Source organism: Vipera ursinii (assembly GCF_947247035.1).
Source record: "Vipera ursinii genome assembly, chromosome: 1".
Taxonomy (NCBI): Eukaryota; Metazoa; Chordata; class Lepidosauria; order Squamata; family Viperidae; genus Vipera; species Vipera ursinii.
Window position 1 is genome coordinate 29,558,569 of NC_139512.1, and position 18,591 is coordinate 29,577,159.

At 38.8% G+C, this 18,591-nt stretch overlaps 1 protein-coding gene across 6 annotated transcripts in view; it reads left to right on the forward strand.

Annotated features, from left to right (window-relative positions):
• Positions 1–18,591, forward strand: part of BRF1 (BRF1 general transcription factor IIIB subunit) — a 224,397-nt gene that overhangs the window by 28,273 nt on the left and 177,533 nt on the right. For 5 of the 6 annotated variants that reach the window (XM_083351085.1, XM_083351089.1, XM_083351086.1 and 2 more), the window contains exon 3: positions 12,559–12,732. In XM_083351085.1, coding sequence (XP_083207211.1) covers positions 12,559–12,732 — 174 coding nt within the window. The remainder of the gene's footprint in view (positions 1–12,558; positions 12,733–18,591) is intronic. The other variant, XM_083351087.1, reaches the window with a different exon arrangement.

Here is an 18,591-nt window from a genome sequence, read left to right on the forward strand (position 1 = left end):
TGCAGATTGTGTGCCAGGAAGTGAAATATTGAGTTATTAGCCGAAACCCTATAATTTAACACGAAAAGTAGGGGGTCGTCTTATACGCCGGGTTGTCTTATATGCCGGAAAATACGGTATTCATTGTTTGATTGCCTAACATTCAATTGCTGGAAATAAGTTACATTTTAGAAGCTTGCATATGACTAAAAATATTGAAGAGAGGATATACTTTCTGTAATATTTGCATAATGTTATTACTATTGCAAGAGCAGTATCTTTTGAATGAGTTGTCGATGAATACAGAGAAGAGATGACAAAGAGATAACAAAGATGATTAGGGGACTGGAGACTGAAACATATAAGGAACAGCTGCTGGAATTGGGTATGTCTAGTTTAAGGAAGAGAAGGACGAGGGGGAACATGATAGCAGTGTTCCAATATCTCAGGGGCTGCCACAAAGAAGAGGGAGCCAAGCTACTCTCCAAAGCACCTGAAAGCAGGACAAGAAGCAATGGATGGAAACTAATCAAGGAGAGAAGCAACCTAGAACTAAGGAGAAACTTCCTGACAGTTAGAACAATTAACCAGTGGAACAACCTGCCTCCAGAAGCGGTGAATGCTCCAACACTGGAAGTTTTTAAGTAGAGACTGGACAGCCATTTGTCTGAAATGGTATAGGGTTTCCTGCGTGAGCAGGGAGTTGGACTAGGTGACCTCCAAGGTCCCTTCCAACATTATTATTTATTATTATTATGAATGTCAAACTTTTCCATCTACGGTTTATGATCTTTGATAGAAATTTTACACAGTTTCTTATTAATTTTTCAAAAGGGGGTACACAACATGTTAATGGCATTAATTACAGTATCATCCCCCTCTCCCCCAAAAGAGTCATTTATTATTTACCAAGCCTATTTTTTCACATGTCCCTTGGCCATCAAAGGAACCAGGATGGATCTAAATCTTCCTGGTCATTTCATCAGAATTCATAAACTGAAAAATAATCCTAGATGAGAGTTTTATTAGTAAAATGTTGTGCAAAAGCATCTTGGTGCCTAGGTTATAGCTTTTTCTGTTACCCTTCTCAAGAAGGCTTTGCGTAATTTTAAATAAAGATGTCAGACAATACGCTGTGGAGTATTGCAAATTTTTCACTGTCCTTATCTGCATGGTGTGGGCTCAGATTTGAGTTCTTATGCTCACATTCTGTCTTTAGGCATTGTTCCTTTCCATTTCCTGAAGTTCTTCAGAAAGCCAAAGTGCCTCTGAATCCACAAAAAGGCTATTGAGGGCAATCTTATTAGATGCTTGACTGACCCTAACACTTGGCAGAATTATCTGCCAGGTTGCTGAGAAAATCCCTAAGAATCTTCTGGATTTATCAGGTGCCTGAGAGAAAATAGCTTTTGCTATCTTGGAGAGGTTTTGGGTGGTGACGAGGATCACTTGAACCAGGAAATGTTCCGACCATGGAAAAGGACTCAGTAATGTCCTCCATCTTCATATTATTTAGCAACTGCTCCAAAGAAAAACTAGGTCAAATAGATTGCAGCTTATGAAAGTCAGTCCTAAAACTGCCTGGGATGGGTCTATAGTTTTCATGGTGACTATGAAATCCTGAACTTTGCCAGACTGGCAGATTGTGCAGGGTGCAGAGATTGAAATTCCCCAGCAGTAATAATGGAGGGAACTCGAACACCAGTATGGTGATCCTGCAAGCTCCTGAACAAGGACCTTGGTCAGAGCTAAGCTGTTGCTAAAGATCATTGCAGTGTCCCCTTTCTTTCAGGCAGGTCTTGGTAACATATATCAAATCCTCTTGTTCATCTGTCCCCAAGTCATAGATGAACGTGGTTTTATTGACGGGGAGACTCAGTGCTTAGCAGCAACAACTGGAGAACAAATAGTTGTGGGAAAGTAATTTGAGCTTAATATTCCCTTTTCCATAAACAAATAAAACTTATATTTATGTACATTCTTTGTGAGAGTTGTTAGAATCTATCACAGAATTATTCAAAGAATAAAATACATTTTTCCCTTAGTTAAGTGCCGATTCTTATTCTCCATTTGCCTAGGGTTGTGTTTGTTTTTATAATTTTTATTTGAATCTGGATTTTATAATTTTTAAATTGTCTATTTTTATATTTGTTATTTGGTTGCTGTGTATCTCCCAAAGTCACATTTTGTGAGATGGACAGCTATATATAATTAATAAACTAGTAACAGTTATAATGATATTTAGTTGTGATTACTTTTAGGTTCCATTGATTCCAGACAGTCTATCACTGTGGTGGCAAACCTATGGCACGCGTGCCACAGGTGGCATGCAGAGCTCTCTCTGTGGGCACGCACTGTCACCCCAGTCCTGAGCCTTCAGCTGGGTTTTATAAAACCTTTTCGCTTTAGGCCTTTGCCGCCATGTGCAAAAAAAAAGTTCAATCAATCAATCAATCAATTTCAACTTCTCGTGGGAAAAAAAAGATCTTGCAAAGTTGGAATTGATTGATTGAACTTTTTAGTCCCACCCAGTCTGCCGTTACCACCACAGCCACACCCACCCAATGGGCCACGCCCACCCAATGGACCACGCCCACCTGGCACCCAACAATACATAAGTGGGTTTTGGGTTGCAGTTTAGGTACTTGGTCTCTAAAAGGTTCACCATCACTGATCTATCATTTCAAGATAATATAAACTAGTCTAATAGCACAGCAAAGCCTGATAAACTAGTCCCCTTATCAGTATTTAAATATATTGCTTGTTACGGTTCATTTCATGAAAGAGCTTGCCAGAATAAAAAATCTTTTGAAATGGTGGCTAAACGATAGCAAAATGGAGAATTAGGAAACTTCATTGTTGAGGGAGATTCAGAAAACTATTTTTCCCCTTTTCTTTTTGAACTTTTCTTGGAGATATATGAGCTTTTTAAAACTTGTTTCCATAACTGTTGTACATTTCCTGTAAATATGAACTGAAGCAAAGTTTTTGAAGTTGCAAGTTTAGGCAGCAGATGTGTCCTGAATGTGAGAACTAGAACTATTAACCCCCATTGATTTCACCACATCTTTGTTTCTTCCTGCATTGGACAGATGTACTTTATTTTAAGGTTCTGGCTGGAAACAGGAATATAGGAAATTCCCTTGTACAGAAGAGTTACCGTACTTATTATTTTTATTTCTGAGATGGAGCCTATAGAGGTTCTGAAAGCTTTCTGCTACATAGAAATGATGCTATCTTATGTATTAGGTATTTACTTCACAGTATGGTAGCTTCTAGTAAAAATAATAATAATCTAAATAAAGAAATGGAACAGGAAATAGGTGACTTTGAAGAAATGGGACACCATGTTGCCTGATAGTTACTTACTTAACCTGGTGTAATCTAGATAGAGGTAGTTCTTGAGATAAGACAGCTCACTTAATGAACATTCAAAGTTACATTAGACACCCCAAAATTACATACAACCCTGTTTCAAAGTTAGAATGGCTGCAGCACCCCTGCTGTTATTTACCCTTACCCACAGGGATGTTGTAGTTCCCTTGACTCTTTCCCCAATCCCACCCTTGCCATGCCCATCACCCATTGCACTTACATTTTGAAGCTCTCTGGTTTCCTACGTTAGGGAAGGAGGGCAGGCCACATGTCCCTGGGCCCTGCGGAGGCAGCCTGAACATGGTTGCTATTTTGATATGCCTGTTTGTGGGAGGGGACAAAATGGCAGCCTTCAGACAAACTGCTTTATTTTGCTACCTTAACAATGTCTGCACAGAGCTGCTGAAGCTTCTGAATGCTGCAGAAAAGATCTGCAGCACTGTGTAGACCTCGTTAAGGCAGCAAAATGAAGTTTGTCCCTGGGCCACACACTGGCAATCTGAACTCAGCTGCCATTTTGTGGGTGGGATGAAATGCTGGCTATTTTTGGAACTGGGCTATGCATCTGCAGAAAGAAGCAATTCATCCCGGTGCCCTGGATGGCCTTGGAGCTCTTCTAAAACTAAGTGAGGAGGAAGATGTTTGGACTGGTAGGGTGGGAATCTGGCCTAAAGATGGGAATGGAAAAAGAACTGTGGGGGACTCAAGGGGAAGGAAGCAGAGCATAGGGTGTCTTGGGATGTGTGGGGAAGGCCTTGGGAAGTAGGGCCAGGAGAACTAGGCCTGGGCCTGCGCTAGGCCTCCAAGGGCCTCCTCACTCCTGAGGTATCCCATGCTCCACTTAAAGACCTGGGCAATTGTTTAACGATTCATTGGAGAGAATAGGAACAGGAGGGTCATTAGGTGAGATGCTTCACTAACGACCATCACAACATGTGACTGTAATGGCAATGTCCATTACAGTCATATTTCGAGGACTATCTGTATAATGGAATACAAGTTCCATAATCTTTAGTGAGTCTGGCTGGGAGGATAATGGGAATAGTGGTCCATGATACACCTAACAGTGTTGCTTTACAGGACACTGGACTTTACAGTGGCTATATTGTGCCAAGCTTCATGGATTCCATAGAAGATTTTAATGCACATTTTCCTTTTGTAATGGAAGTACACAAAGGAAACAACATATGTTGTTGGCACGTGCCTAACTTTTCTTGAAATTTTGGCTAGAATTGTTGTGTGCATATGTGAAACTAAAAGCCACAGTGCTTATGGCCTTTCCATTTGGTGAGTGGAGAGAGCTTTGCGTTCTTTACCTTTGGCTTCGTTCCACACAAGTGGAAAGATATGCAGTTTTGTCCTGTTTATTGGCTGTTTGGAACAGATGGGATAGATATAGGTTCTCTTTTAAAGAGCTGAAGTCTATCTAGTGTATTGAAAATTAAAAAAGGAAAATTGCTAGAGAACAATGTATTGCTGTACAGTCTGCATTCTTTTAGATATTGTTTATGTAAGAAAACCAGAGAGGGTCTACAGCCCTGCGCCTTTAAAGGACTATCTCCATTTACAAAAAATGTAGCTGAATTGATCAATTCAGAATTAATTTAAATTGAATCTCTATCTGAAAGAGATGAGGAGTTAATTGCTCATTTAACTTCCAACAATCCTAAGTGATCAGTGGGAGAGATGGTGTGGTGTTCTAGTTAAGATGTTGGTCTGGTAAGAGGTTCTAATGCAGCCTTGTCCAGGAACCTGACTGATGACTTTGGCTAGTCACTATTCTTTAGTCCAGCTTATCTGACAGGATTGTTATGGGGCAAAAGAGATCTTGTACTATGCTTAGATACATGCACATGTCAATTAAAATATTAAATTTAACAAAAAATATAGAGAAGCATAGATCAATCCCACTTTGATGTATAAGTTTATTTGATTGTAAGTTCTTTTCAATTCAATGGTTCTTTTAAATAAAGAAGCAATTTTAAATTTATCTCTTTTCCCCCAGGATGATGTACTCATTGGGATAGGGATTCTGCATGGAAAGCCAATTTTAGCCAGAGTTATCTTAGCAGTTTCATGCCTGGCTCTATGGAGACTAGCCCAGATTTCAGGCACAGAGAAACTGGAGACATCAGGAAAGAAGGCTGTTAGGAATTTTGATTGTATCGTTTTTTAAGATGTCTTGGATCTTTGCAAAGTAATAGTAATCTGTGAGCAATAAAGCATACATCCAAAAAGGCTGTATCAGTCTAGACTTCCTTTTGGCTTGAAAACTCCTTATAAACAGCAGATCAGGTTTGTTGTTGTTAGCTGCGAAGTCGTGTCCGACTCATCGCGACCCTATGGACAACGTTCCTCCAGGCCTTCCTGTCCTCTACCATCTTCTGGAGTCCATTTAAGCTCACGCCTACTGCTTCAGTGACTCCATCCAGCCACCTCATTCTCTTGTCATCCCCTTCTTCTCTTGCCCTCAACCTTTCCCAGCATTAGGCTCTTCTCCAATGAGTCCTTCCTTCTCATTAGGTGGCCAAAGTATTTGAGTTTAAGCTTCAGGATCTGGCCTTTTAAAGAGCAGTCAGGGTTGATCTCCTCTAGGACTGACCAGTTTGATCATCTTGCAGTCCAAGGGACTCGCAGGAGTCTTCTCCAGCACCATAGTTCAAAGGCCTCAGTTCTTTGGCGCTCAGCCTTTTTTATGGTCCAGCTTTCACAGCCATACATTGCAACTGGGAAGACCATAGCCTTGACTATACGCACTTTTGTTGACAGGGTGATGTCTCTGCTTTTTAGTGTGCTGTCTAGATTTGCCATTGCTTTCCTCCCCAGGAGCAAGCATCTTTTAATTTCTTGGCAGCAGTCCCCATCTGCAGTGATCTTGGAGCCCAGGAAAATAAAATCTGTCACTACCTCCATTTCTTCCCCATCTATTTGCCAGGAATTGAGAGGACCGGATGCCATCATCTTGGTTTTCTTAATGGTAAGTTTCAACCCAACTTTTGCACTCTCCTTCTTCACCCGCAACAAGAGGCTCTTTAGTTCTTCTTCACTTTCTGCCATTAGAGTGGTGTCATCTGCATATCTTAGGTTGTTGACATTTCTTCCAGCAATCTTAATTCCAACCTTTGATTCCTCTAACCCTGCCTTTCTCATGATGTGCTCTGCATATAAGTTAAATAGGCAGGGCGACAGTATACAGCCTTGCCGGACTCCTTTCCCAATTTTGAACCTATCAGTGGTTCTGTGTCCCGTTCTCACTGTTGCTTCTTGGCCCACATAGGTTTCTCAAGAGACAAATAAGATGGTCTGGTACTCCCATCTCTTTAAGAACTTGCCACAGTTTGTTATGATCCACACAATGAAAGGCTTTAGCATAGACAATGAACCAGAGGTAGATGTTTTTCTGGAACTCCCTAGCTTTCTCCATGATCCAACGTATGTTGGCAGTTTGATCTCTGCCTCTTCGAAATCCTGCCTGTACTTCTGGTAGTTCTCAGTCCACATACTGCTGGAGTCTAGCTTGTAGGATTTTAAGCATAACTTTACTAGCATGAGAAATGAGTGCAATGGTGCGGTAGTTTGAACATTCTTTGGCACTGCCTTTCTTTGGAATTGGAATGTAAACTGATCTTTTCCAATCCTGTGGCCCCTGCTGAGTTTTCCAAATTTGCTGGCAAATTGAGTGTAGCACTTTTACTGCATCATCTTTTAAGATTTTGAATAGCTCAGCTGGAATACTGTCACCTCCACTAGCTTTGTTGTTGCTCAGCTTTTCTAAGGCCAACTTCACATTCTAGGATGTCTGGCTCGAGGTCAGTGACCACCTCATTGTGATTATCAGGGACATTAAGCTCATTCTTGTATAGTTCTTCTGTGTAATTTTGCCACCTCTTCTTAATCTCTTCTGCCTCTGTTAGGTCCCTGCCATTTTGGTCCTTTATCATGCCCATTTTTGCATGAAACGTTCCCTTCATCTCTCCAATTTTCTTGAAAAGATCTCTGGTCCTCCCTATTCTATTGTTTTATTCTATTTCTTTGCACTGTTCATTTAAGAAGGCATTCCTATCTCTTCTATCTATTCTCTGGAATTCTGCATTTAATTGGGTGTATCTTTCTCTTTCTCCCTTGCCTTTCGCTTCCCTCCTTTCCACAGCTTTTTGCAAAGCTTCCTCAGACAGCCATTTTGCTTTCTTGCATTTCTTTTTCTTTGGGATGGTTTTGGTTGCTACCTTTTGTACAATGTTGCGAACCTCTGTCCATAGTTCTTCAGGCACTCTGTCTATCAGATCTAATTCCTTAAATCTATTTGTCACCTCTACTGTATATTCAACAGGGATATGATTTAATTCATACCTGAGTGGCCTAGTGCTTTTTCCTACTTTCTTCAGTTTAAGCCTAAACTTTGCAATGAGAAGCTCATGGTCTGAGCCACAGTCAGCTCCTGGTCTTGTTTTTACTGACTGTATAGAGCTACTCCACCTTTGGCTGCAGAACATATAGTCAATCTGATTTCTGTGTTGATCGTCCACGTGTAGAGCTGTCTCTTGGGTTGTTGCAAAAGAGTGTTTGCTATGACCATCGTATTCTCTTGACAAAATTCTGTCAGCCTGTGCCCTGCTTAATTTTGTACTCCAAGGCCAAACTTGCCTGTTATTCCGCTTATCTTTTGGCTTCCTACTTTAGCATTCCAATCCCCCATGATGATAAGGACATCATTTTTTGGTGTTAGTTCTACAAGGTGCTGTAGGGCTTCATAGAACCAGTCAATTTCATCCTGTTCAGCACTGGTGGTTGGGGCATAGACTTGGACTACTGTGATATTGAATGGTTTGCCTTGGATTCGAACTGAGATCATTCTGTCATTTTGAGGATTGTATCCCAGTATTGCTTTTCCTACTCTTTTATTGACTATGAAGGCTACTCCATTTCTTCTGAGGGATTCTTCCAGGTTCCTATGGAGAAAAAATCTTTACAGCATCGGACTTTCCTTTCACCACCAGATACATCCACAGCTGATCGTCCTTTCGGCTTTGGCCCAGTCGCTTCATTCTTTCTGGCGCTACTAGTACTAGCCCTCTGCTCTTCCCCAGTAGCATATTGGACGCCTTCCGACCTGAGGGGCTCATCTTCCAGCATCATATCGTTTTGCCTTTTGGTACTGTCCATAGGGTTTTCATGGGAAAGATCCTGGAGTGGGTTGCCATTTCCTTTTCCAGTGGATCACGTTTTGTCAGAACTCTCTGCTATGACCTTTCCGTCTTGGGTGGCCCTGCATGGCATAGCTCATAGCTTCATTGAATTACGCAAGCCCCTTCACCACGACAAGGCGGTAATCCATGAAGGGATAGATCAGGTTAGCTCCCTCTTTATTAATGTTCTGATAGCTATAAAGCCAGAGATTTTTCACACAGATCTTCCTTGCAGTAATCGTTTTATCTTGCCATCTTAACTTCTGTTTTTGTTTGTGTTCCTATATCTGATTGATGTTATTTTTAAAGTTTTTAGAGAAGATTGTATCATGGTTATATTAATTGAAGTTTATATTCTGTCGCCAAAAATCTAATTGTGGCAGGGTAGAAATGTGTGAAATAACAAAAATAAAATAAAGGAAGATTAATTTGTTTATTTAGCACCATCATAAGGAGATGAGAAGTTTCCATATCAGCTTCAAATTGTAATTTATGGTTAATCAAATTGTAAGTTGGTGGTTAATCAAAAGAAGCCAGCTTCAATAATTCACTTATTTTATAACATTTGTATGTCAGGATTAATAAAATGATTAAAATGCAAATCTACTGTATTAGTGTGCAATATATGTCCTCAAATTTCTTCCATAAGTAACCCTAGAAGTATGGTTTCCAAATTAAGCATGTCTGGTTTGGCATGTACAGTATCTGAACACAGGATGCATAATATTTTTCAGCTACTCTAATCATAGTTAGCAGTAGGTTAGTTAAATCTACTAAAGCATCTAAAGTAACGTGCCAGAAGTGGTATTGACTTGTGTAAACATTTCCTGACAACAGAAAGGTAGTTTGGAAGCTGATAGTTTTCATTACCATTTCCAGCTCCATCACAAGGCAAATTCCACACAGTCATAGCATCCTGTGGTCACATGGCCAGCATTTGCAGCCTCCTGTCAGCTTTTCCATTGACTTTATTTGTGGGAAACTGGCAGTGAAGGTTGCAAATGGCGATCACCTGATTGCAGAAAGCTGCCACATTGTATTTGTGAGCTGGTTGCCAAGCATCTAAATCATGATCGTGTGATTACAGAGACACAGTGGTGGCTGCAAATGAGAACCAGTCATAAATACTTTCAACGTCAGTATAATTTTGAGTAGTTTCTGAATGAGTGGATGTTAAACGAGGACTCCCTCTACTATTTTTTAAAATATACTTTGTCTTGGACAAGCAGCTATTTATTTGAAACATTTATAACCTGACTTTTAAAAGGCTTTCAGACTTAGTCTATATTTAATTTGTTTATTGTGACTTAGTTGCTGCATGGCTCCAAACCATGACTCCAAACTGTATTGTGGACAGTTCACAATACATTAAGCTATACAAACATAATACAAAACAACAACAAGATGAAATCTTACCACTCGATACAAACATTTTACAAAGGGCTTCATCCATCCTAACCCAACATGGATAGTCCTTGTTAAGGGACTGCTTTGTGTAGTTATGTGCTAATGAAAAGATAACATTGGAAATAAGACATTTCAGACACTGTGAGATGAAAATGCATTGATGAGATTTGAGAGATAGGTAATTAACTTGGCATGGTTAGGAGTTGAGTCTTCTCTTTTTCTCTTTTTCTGGGGTACATGTTCTTTTCTAGCTTTACACATTTTTTCATAAAGATTGTTAGATTCCCTGAAACATTTCAGCCTTAGGAAACTTTTATGCTGTTTACAAGTAGGTGAAAAAAAAGCATGATGGAGGCTTTGCCTTTCAAAGGGAAATTAACCAACATAGAATATAGCAAAGCTTTCTGCTCATTATTGATCAACTGATTTTCTTATGAAGCTGTGAAGTATTTATATTTAGAAATCTCCTTTAGGATCCAAAATAAATTTGGAACATAGAAAAGATGGGTATCAGGTGGCATATACATCTAAATAATAATAGTTTAAACATCTGGCTGACTGTGACCAGCCATCAACGCCATCATCATCATCATCATCATCATCATCATCATCATCATGGCATAACTAAATAATTCGTGTTCTTAATAGTGCAGGATACAGTGCAGTTAAGTTAGTTGATATTAGGAATTGAAAATAATACGTTGAATTTTCATTTTCATGTGGATCTATACTAACTCTATTTGTATTTTCCTGAACTAAATTACCCTAAATTTTCTGTACTCTGAATTTTTCTATTCTAGCACCCACAGATATGTATACATGTATAGATTCGAAAACAAAAAACAAAAAGATTTTGTTAGACTTTTTTTAAGCAGGAGTTTTACATTTAGCTTGATTTTCAAGTTTTGTGAAGAAGGCAGTAAAAAGATAGCTGGAGGAGGACAAAATAAACAGGAAACAAAAGGTGTAAGGCAGAATTCCTGAAAGTTTCTTGCTATTTACATATGCAAACAATCATCAGTAAAAAGGTAGCAGGACTCTTAACATTAAATGCTAAATGTTTTCAAAATCTCAGTCTTTTGCAACATGTCTTACCCTAATATAAACAAATTATTAGACTTTGCTAGTAGAACATATTTATTGATAGTTATATTTCAGTAGATGCCATGCAATGGCTTTGAGATTTAGATATATATTCCTTGTATCACATGTCTGTATATAAAAATACAGCTATGCTACTAGCTGAAGTGATTATTTAATGCAGTTTGAAAGGAGTTAAAAAAGCACAAAACTGCAAGGAAACCACATTGCTTGCTGAGCTGAATGGAATGTCATTTCATTACAGTCAAGTGTTAAATTACAGTATTTCTCATGTAAGGAAAATAAAAGTTTTACCAAGCGTTACAAAATGGGTGGAGAGAAAATATTTCTGCACAGGAATTACTATGTAGTCAGTATACGGACTGTAATATGGCAATCATAGCGTGTGTATTTTCTTTGTAAGTTCATGTATTAGTTTTGTGTGGGAAGCTCCAGCTCAGTGCAGCCTCCCAACACAGCTGTATGCAAGAATATATATATCTCTCTGCGATCGCATTGCAGTTTCTGTGCTAGTTTCATACTTGGAATAGGTTTTCATCTAGCAGTTTGGAAATGTTAACAGTCTTAAGAGAAACAGCTGCTCTGTGGCCAGCAGGAATAATTTCTTGTTGGGCTTGATTTCAGATAAGAGACAGATTATTCTTTTGATTTTAAGATATATGAATTAGAAAATTGTGGGTATACTCTTCTATGGTATGTTATAGGGAAATTAATAATGTTATTGCTTACTAAGTCAGACAGCTTATTTAAATTACAGATTGACACAGTTAAGAATAGTTGATGTATTGTTTATTTGAGAGCCTACTGCAACTTTGGCACATGTGTGAGCAATCAGTGCCTAACTTAATTCAAACAATAATGCTAGAATTATCATTTGGAAATAGGAAATTGCCATTTCTTGTTGGTGTTGGTCTTATCTGGAAAATGGCACCAATGGAGCCTGGTTTTCCTAAGCCAGGGGTGTCAAACTCACAACGTCACATAACGTGTCGTGACGTATCGTGACTTTTTTGCCATTGCCAGCAATGGGGTGGGCGCGGTTTCGCTATGTTGCATCCGGCCCATGGGCCGGCAGTTTGACACCCCTGTCCTAAGCCCTCTTAAGAAAGGATTTGTATACAGACAAACATACAGAGAATCTCCAGTGATTCAGTTAAAGCTGAAGTAAAAGTAATTACCAAACAAAGCAAATGAATTATTTCCCACCAGTTGGCAGTAGTTTAGAATATAAATTGGACTGACTAAACTGTTTTGTTGATTATGTATTAAAATTATATCCATAGGCTCACAGGCAGCAATTGATTAAAAAGAAGATTTTGATAAGTAAGGTATTAAATGTAGTATGAATGTACCCAATGATGCTTAAAATAAAGAACCAAGGAATTTCCCCCCCCCCCATGATATTAATTAATTTGAGGAGAAGCAAATTATAATTCCCAGGACTTAGGTTTTTACTTGATCATAAGAATGCTTTGTCAATGATTTCTAATTTTGTTGTTGTTTCTTAAAGGAAAACGCCAGATCCATCATTTAGGGAACCAGCTGCAACTAAATCAACATTGTCTTGATACAGCCTTCAACTTTTTCAAAATGGCAGTGAGCAAGCACTTAACCCGTGGGAGGAAGATGACCCATGTCATAGCAGCATGCCTCTACTTGGTGTGTAGGACAGAAGGCACTCCACGTATCCTTTCACGGCTTAGCAGTCAGACCATTTCAAAATGTCTTGGATATTTCTAGGACTGTATGAATAGAAGGTTATTTTCATATTTGTTAAAGCAATATAATACCATTCCAAATTGGATAAAGGTAAACCGTCGATGGAGATTATTAATTGATGGGAATTATTAGATTTAATGGCATTTGGGTAAGGGTATGAGTTGGAGATAGTCCATCTGATTAGATTATATCACAATGTGATTATTTTTCAGGGGAATCTACATTTCTGACCAATATTATAGTTCTAAATCCTAAGAGACACACAAGTACTGAAGGGACTTGTTGACTAGGTAACATGTGACCAGTTCCTGTCTTTTATAAGTATAGTTAAGGATGATTAAATAATAGATGTAATTATGACAAATGCATTCTAATGATAAAAACTGTGTGATTGATCTGGAGTCTAGTCAAGTGTTTGTCCTTTGTGCTAAAACCCTACCCTATCTGCTTCTGCTGAGCAAATGATTTATTTTGAATTTTTGTACTTTTTTCTGTTTTAATTTCATACACCTGCTTTTGCTGTAGCATTTTCTTGTTTTTGTTAGATTTCTGGGTATGTTCCCATTTTTCCACATTAGTCTTGTTAAGAGTGAAATTAGATTCTGATGTCCAGACAGATAAGAGATCAGGGTGAAGACCATATTCTTTAAATATAAAATAAGCAAAAAATAATCCTGTAGGTGAAAAAAATCAAACAGGAAAGGAAATAGTATATACTAAATTACTTAATATAAAGGACGATAGGAAATACATAGAATATAAAATAATAATAAAAAGATGTGTTGTATGTAACTCATCAGAAGTTGGGAAAAATAAAAAATATACTAAGGAGGAGAGAACAGAGAAACTAATGGTGGTTGGGTGGAGAAAGTGAATTTATTACATTATCCATGATTTATCACATAATCCATGGAAAAAGGGTTAGTGATCATCTACTCATAGAAAAAAAGATGGTTTGGCTATTGGCAGCTATTCTGCTTTTTAAACTTTCCTTGATCCAACAAACCATTCAGAATATGGGACTCTTTATCCTTCCTTATTTTCAGATAGGCTGTAGATTAAAACCATTTCCTTCCCATTGATTGTACCATTTATGGGGTTAAACAGCTTTTTCTCTCTACTAAGTCATCCCAAAATACTTGAACTTGCTCACAAGTTAATGCATCCCTGGGCTCTGAGTGCTCTTAGGGCCAGAGTCCCTCAGACTGGGAAGTCTCCAGAGGATGCTAAAAAAGTAGCTGATAAACATGGCAAGAATGCCTGGACCACTATTGATATATTGGATCTTGACAGAACTAAAACCTTTTCTTTCTTTCTTTCTTTCTTTCTTTCTTTCTTTCTTTCTTTCTTTCTTTCTTTCTTTCTTTCTTTCTTTCTTCCTTCCTTCCTTCCTTCCTTCCTTCCTTCCTTCCTTCCTTCCTTCCTTCCTTCCTTCCTTCCTTCCTTTCTCCCTCCCTCCCTCCCTCCCTCCCTCCCTCCCTCCCTCCCTCCCTTCTCTGTTGGAATAGACTTTCTAGCCTGTTGCAGCAAACCTTATAAATTTAACATATCTATTATTGAATAAGCTTTTCTGGAGAAAAACAGTATTCAGTTCCACATCAGATAGTATTTTTCCTTAAGTAAATGCATTTCACATTAGAAAGCAAACTTTGTTATAATTCATTTTTAAGATTTATTTTAAAATGTGAAATACATTGATTTAAGATTTGTTTTCCTGCTTTGCTTTAAAATGTTTGAAATATAGAAACAGTTTTAAATATTCATTGCCAATAGTGTTGTGAAGGGTATTAAATGTGCACGTCACTGTGTACAGATAGCCATCTATATTATGTTACAACTTTGTTCTGTAACACTTCATATAATTCTATTTATCTGCCATGTTGCCGGGTGTCTGGATTTATGTAGTGCTCTAGTGCCAGACATAATGTTAGCTTCCTGTGAAGATGACCTTCTTCTTCATGTGGCAGGTCAGCTTTTGATCTACCCAAGATAAATTTGTGACAGATTTTTTTTTCTTTTTTTGTATTTTTGTCTATGGTTTGACTGGGTTTTCCACTTTTATAATGGATAATAAATTGAAATGCCATATAAGTAGCAATTACAAGCTAGCTACTATATTTTAGTTAGGGTTTCTAAGAGGGCCAGACAACAAACTTTCCTCAGTTAAAAAAGAAATATTTTATTTTAAAAGGGATAACATTGCAAAAGTTGTCAGGGGGACTTTTCAAAAGAGAGCCATTCATCATTTTAAAAATATTTCCATACATCTGGTGGTGCGGCTGTTAAATATGCCCTCTTTTTTGACAGGTGGAAATATTTAAAAATATTTTATGAAATAATATTAGCATTTTAATATTATTTTATTGACATAAACTGCTTCAGGTTTCCACTTGCAATTATCTTGACATCTGGTCCTCAGAAAGGGGTAGTACATGAGAGAGGCCATCTGGCTTAGTGATTTATGTGATTCTGTTACATAAACTTAAACAGTGAAATGGATAACAATTTTGTGAACATGGGCAAGCTGGATATAGTAGAACGATTTCGCTTAATATTCCTGCTTCCTTGCTTTTTCCCAATATGTTGACTACTTTTGTTATTGTGGATATGCCATTTCATTAGAATCGGATCTTACAAAGGATAGGGAAGCAATCTCTCTTTCTGGGCAGCTAGATACATGGAAGAATACCTACAGAGAGGGGAATAGTAGTTTAATGGTTTTCATGTTGAATGGCTCCAGGCTCAGCCTCTAGCATCTCCAGTTAAACAGATCAGAAATCAAATAGTGGACAAGAGATTTGCAAAAGTTTTGGACAGCTGCTGCCAAGCAGAGTGGACAGTGATCCTGATAAAAGAGAATATTTGTAGCTTAGGGATGATCTTTGGGGTTCTTGGAGCTCTCCGAGCTTGGCTGTTTTCTTACAAATATTTCATTACCAAACTAGGTAACGAATCAGTGCTAGAAAAGAGTGGAGTTTGCTTTCTTTTTATATATTAGTGCCCTGTCAGTATTAGTGGGAGTGGTCTTGCTGCTTTCTTGATTAGGCTGTTGTTTACTGTTGTCTTGCTTGTTTGAGTTGGTATTTTTTTGATTGGGGTAGGGTTTACTTCTCAGTCGTTGGCCTTAGTATTAATCTTGATATAATCTCTATGTGCCTGTAGGTGGCTGATTTGTCTGAATACCAGTTTCCAGGAATTCTGTAGCAGTTTTGGACTTGGCTTGGTCTAGGATGCTCACAGTTTCCCATTTGAAACTATGGTTAAGTCCGTTCATAGAGATAAACAACATCTACATACCATTCAAAAGAGACAATCAAAGAGTCAAAAAGGGAATAAAAAGACCAAAAACACCTCTTCATCAGCAACCAACACCAGACAAATGATCTGGTCTGTTGAAAAGTCCCTATGATTCTTCTATCACCATACTTGATAAAGCATCTTACTTTGTGAAATGAGAAGTCATATGCTTATCCATGTAATAATAATAATAATAATAATAATAATAATAATAATAATAATAATAATAATAATAATAATAATAAACCTTTATTGTCAAAGTACAACATGTGTACATTGAGATTAGCTGAGCCTCCCCCCGTGCTCTCTCCCCCCAACACACAGTGACAACAAACCCTCCATCCTACCACACCATGTGAACCAACTACACCACACACCGGCCTCCCAAGTCAATTCTGCATAAGATTGTGTCCCATTTAAAAGCCTAACAGCCCACGGATAAAAGCTATTTTTCAGCCTGTTGGTACGGCTATGTTCCTATATCTCCTACTGGATGGTAGGAGAGTAAAGAGATACCGTCCAGGGTGTGAGTCATCCCTGAGAATCTTCCTCACTCTTCCAAGGCAACGAGCCCTGGCGATGTCATCCAGTGGTGTCAGGGAACAGCCCACAATGTCTTGTGCTGTGCTCACTACCCTCTGTAATACTTTCCTGTCCACGGCTGTCAGACTAGCATACCAAACCACAATACCATACGAGAGGACGCTCTCTATAGTAGACCGGTAAAAGAGGGTCATTAGCTGTTGTTCTACCCTGTTCTTCCGCAAGACCCTAAGAAAGTGAAGCCTCTGTTGGGCCTTTCTAGCCACCTGGGTTGTGTTAACTTTCCAGGTCAGATCTTCACAGAGGTAGACTCCCAGAAATTTAAAGGAGGAAACTCTGTCTACACAGTCCTCCCCGATGTAAAGTGGGGCAGGTTCCTCCTTTTTTCTCTGGAAGTCTAACACCATCTCTTTCGTCTTGCCGATGTTTAGGTGCAAGTTGTTGTTACTACACCGTATGGATAGTTTTTGTACCTCCGCCCTATATGCTGTCTCATCCCCACCTGTAATAAGACCCACCACAATTGTATCATCTGCAAACTTGATTATCGCAGTGGATGGGTTAGATACACAATCATAAGTGTATAAAGAGTACCGGTAGGGGCTAAGCACACAGCCCTGTGGCGTGCCGGTGCAAAGCTTCAGGGGGGTGGACAAAGCAGACCCGACCCTCACTGTTTGTAACCGATCCCTAAGAAAGTCTTGAATCCAATCGCAGATGGCGGGGGAGAATTTCAAGTCAGTCAGCTTCTCGATGAGAATGCTTGGCAAATTGGTGTTGAAAGCCGAGCTGTAGTCAACAAAAAGCATCCTGACGTAACTTCCAGGTTTCTCGAGATGACTTGCTACAGAGTGTAAAGCAGTAGCTATGTATATCTATACCGTGTGCATCTAAAATATTACTTCTATAAATGTGTATATTTATTGCATATCTTCAGAATATTTTTCTTTCTCCTTAATCCATATTTCTTTATATCCAAATATTGCTTTCTTTTTTCTTTTGCCATCATTCATGAATATTAAGAATAAGAGAAAAGTCTCAGATGTGAAAGGTGGTTGAGCTAACTTACTTGTCACATGATGTGTCAGCACTTATCGTGACTTTTTTCCCCATTGCCATTGCTGGGGTGGGCGGTGTGACGCATCTGGCCTGTGGACCAGCAGTTTGACACCCCTGACTTAAGGGGTTGAAAGACTGCTATTAAGGTGCTCATAGTGTCAAAGGGACAGTATTCCACTGAATGAGAATAGCCTGTGTCTTTAATATCATAGGAATGCAATATTTTTAAAGCTTTGCTGGACTTTCAAAAAGCAGGTTCAACACCATCACTTTTCTTGTCTCAAGGTAAGGCTTTGGGAGGAGTCTTCCATTGATCAGATCTGTTGGTTTTGGATCATGACCATCTCTGCAATGGATTTTGATGATACTCAACCTGTTCTGGGATCTGCTGCTATTGAAATTTCTATCTACATGTTGTTTGACCGTTCTGAATGTGGATGACTTCTGGGCTAAAATTCTGTACAGTTTTTTTTTCTGACTTCAAAGGATTCACTAGAAGCAGTCTTAATCATAGTAATATGCAGTAGAACATGCTGGCTGAGGAATTCCAGGAATCAAAGTCCATAAATCTTAAAAGTTGCCAAGACTGAGAAACACTTGTCCAGAAGAAAGCTGCCTGTGTATTTTCCTGGAGTAAAGCTGAGTTTTTCTTTGATGTTGAGTATTGTTTTTATGTTTACATTTGCCCTCAGCCTTGCATATAAGTTGAGGTGTTTTTTCAGTACAGCAAAATAGGACCCTCAGATTTCATCTACACAGGTCTGTTTATCAACAACACATCTGTAAACCTTGTCTCTGACAGAATCTGCTGTGTAATTCTGAGGGACTCTTTGAAACAGATTTCAACAGAGCTCATGAGGCTGGAGGTAAAAGGAGGAGGTAAAAGCGCTTATGCAAGCAGAAATGTGCTTATGCAACCACAGGT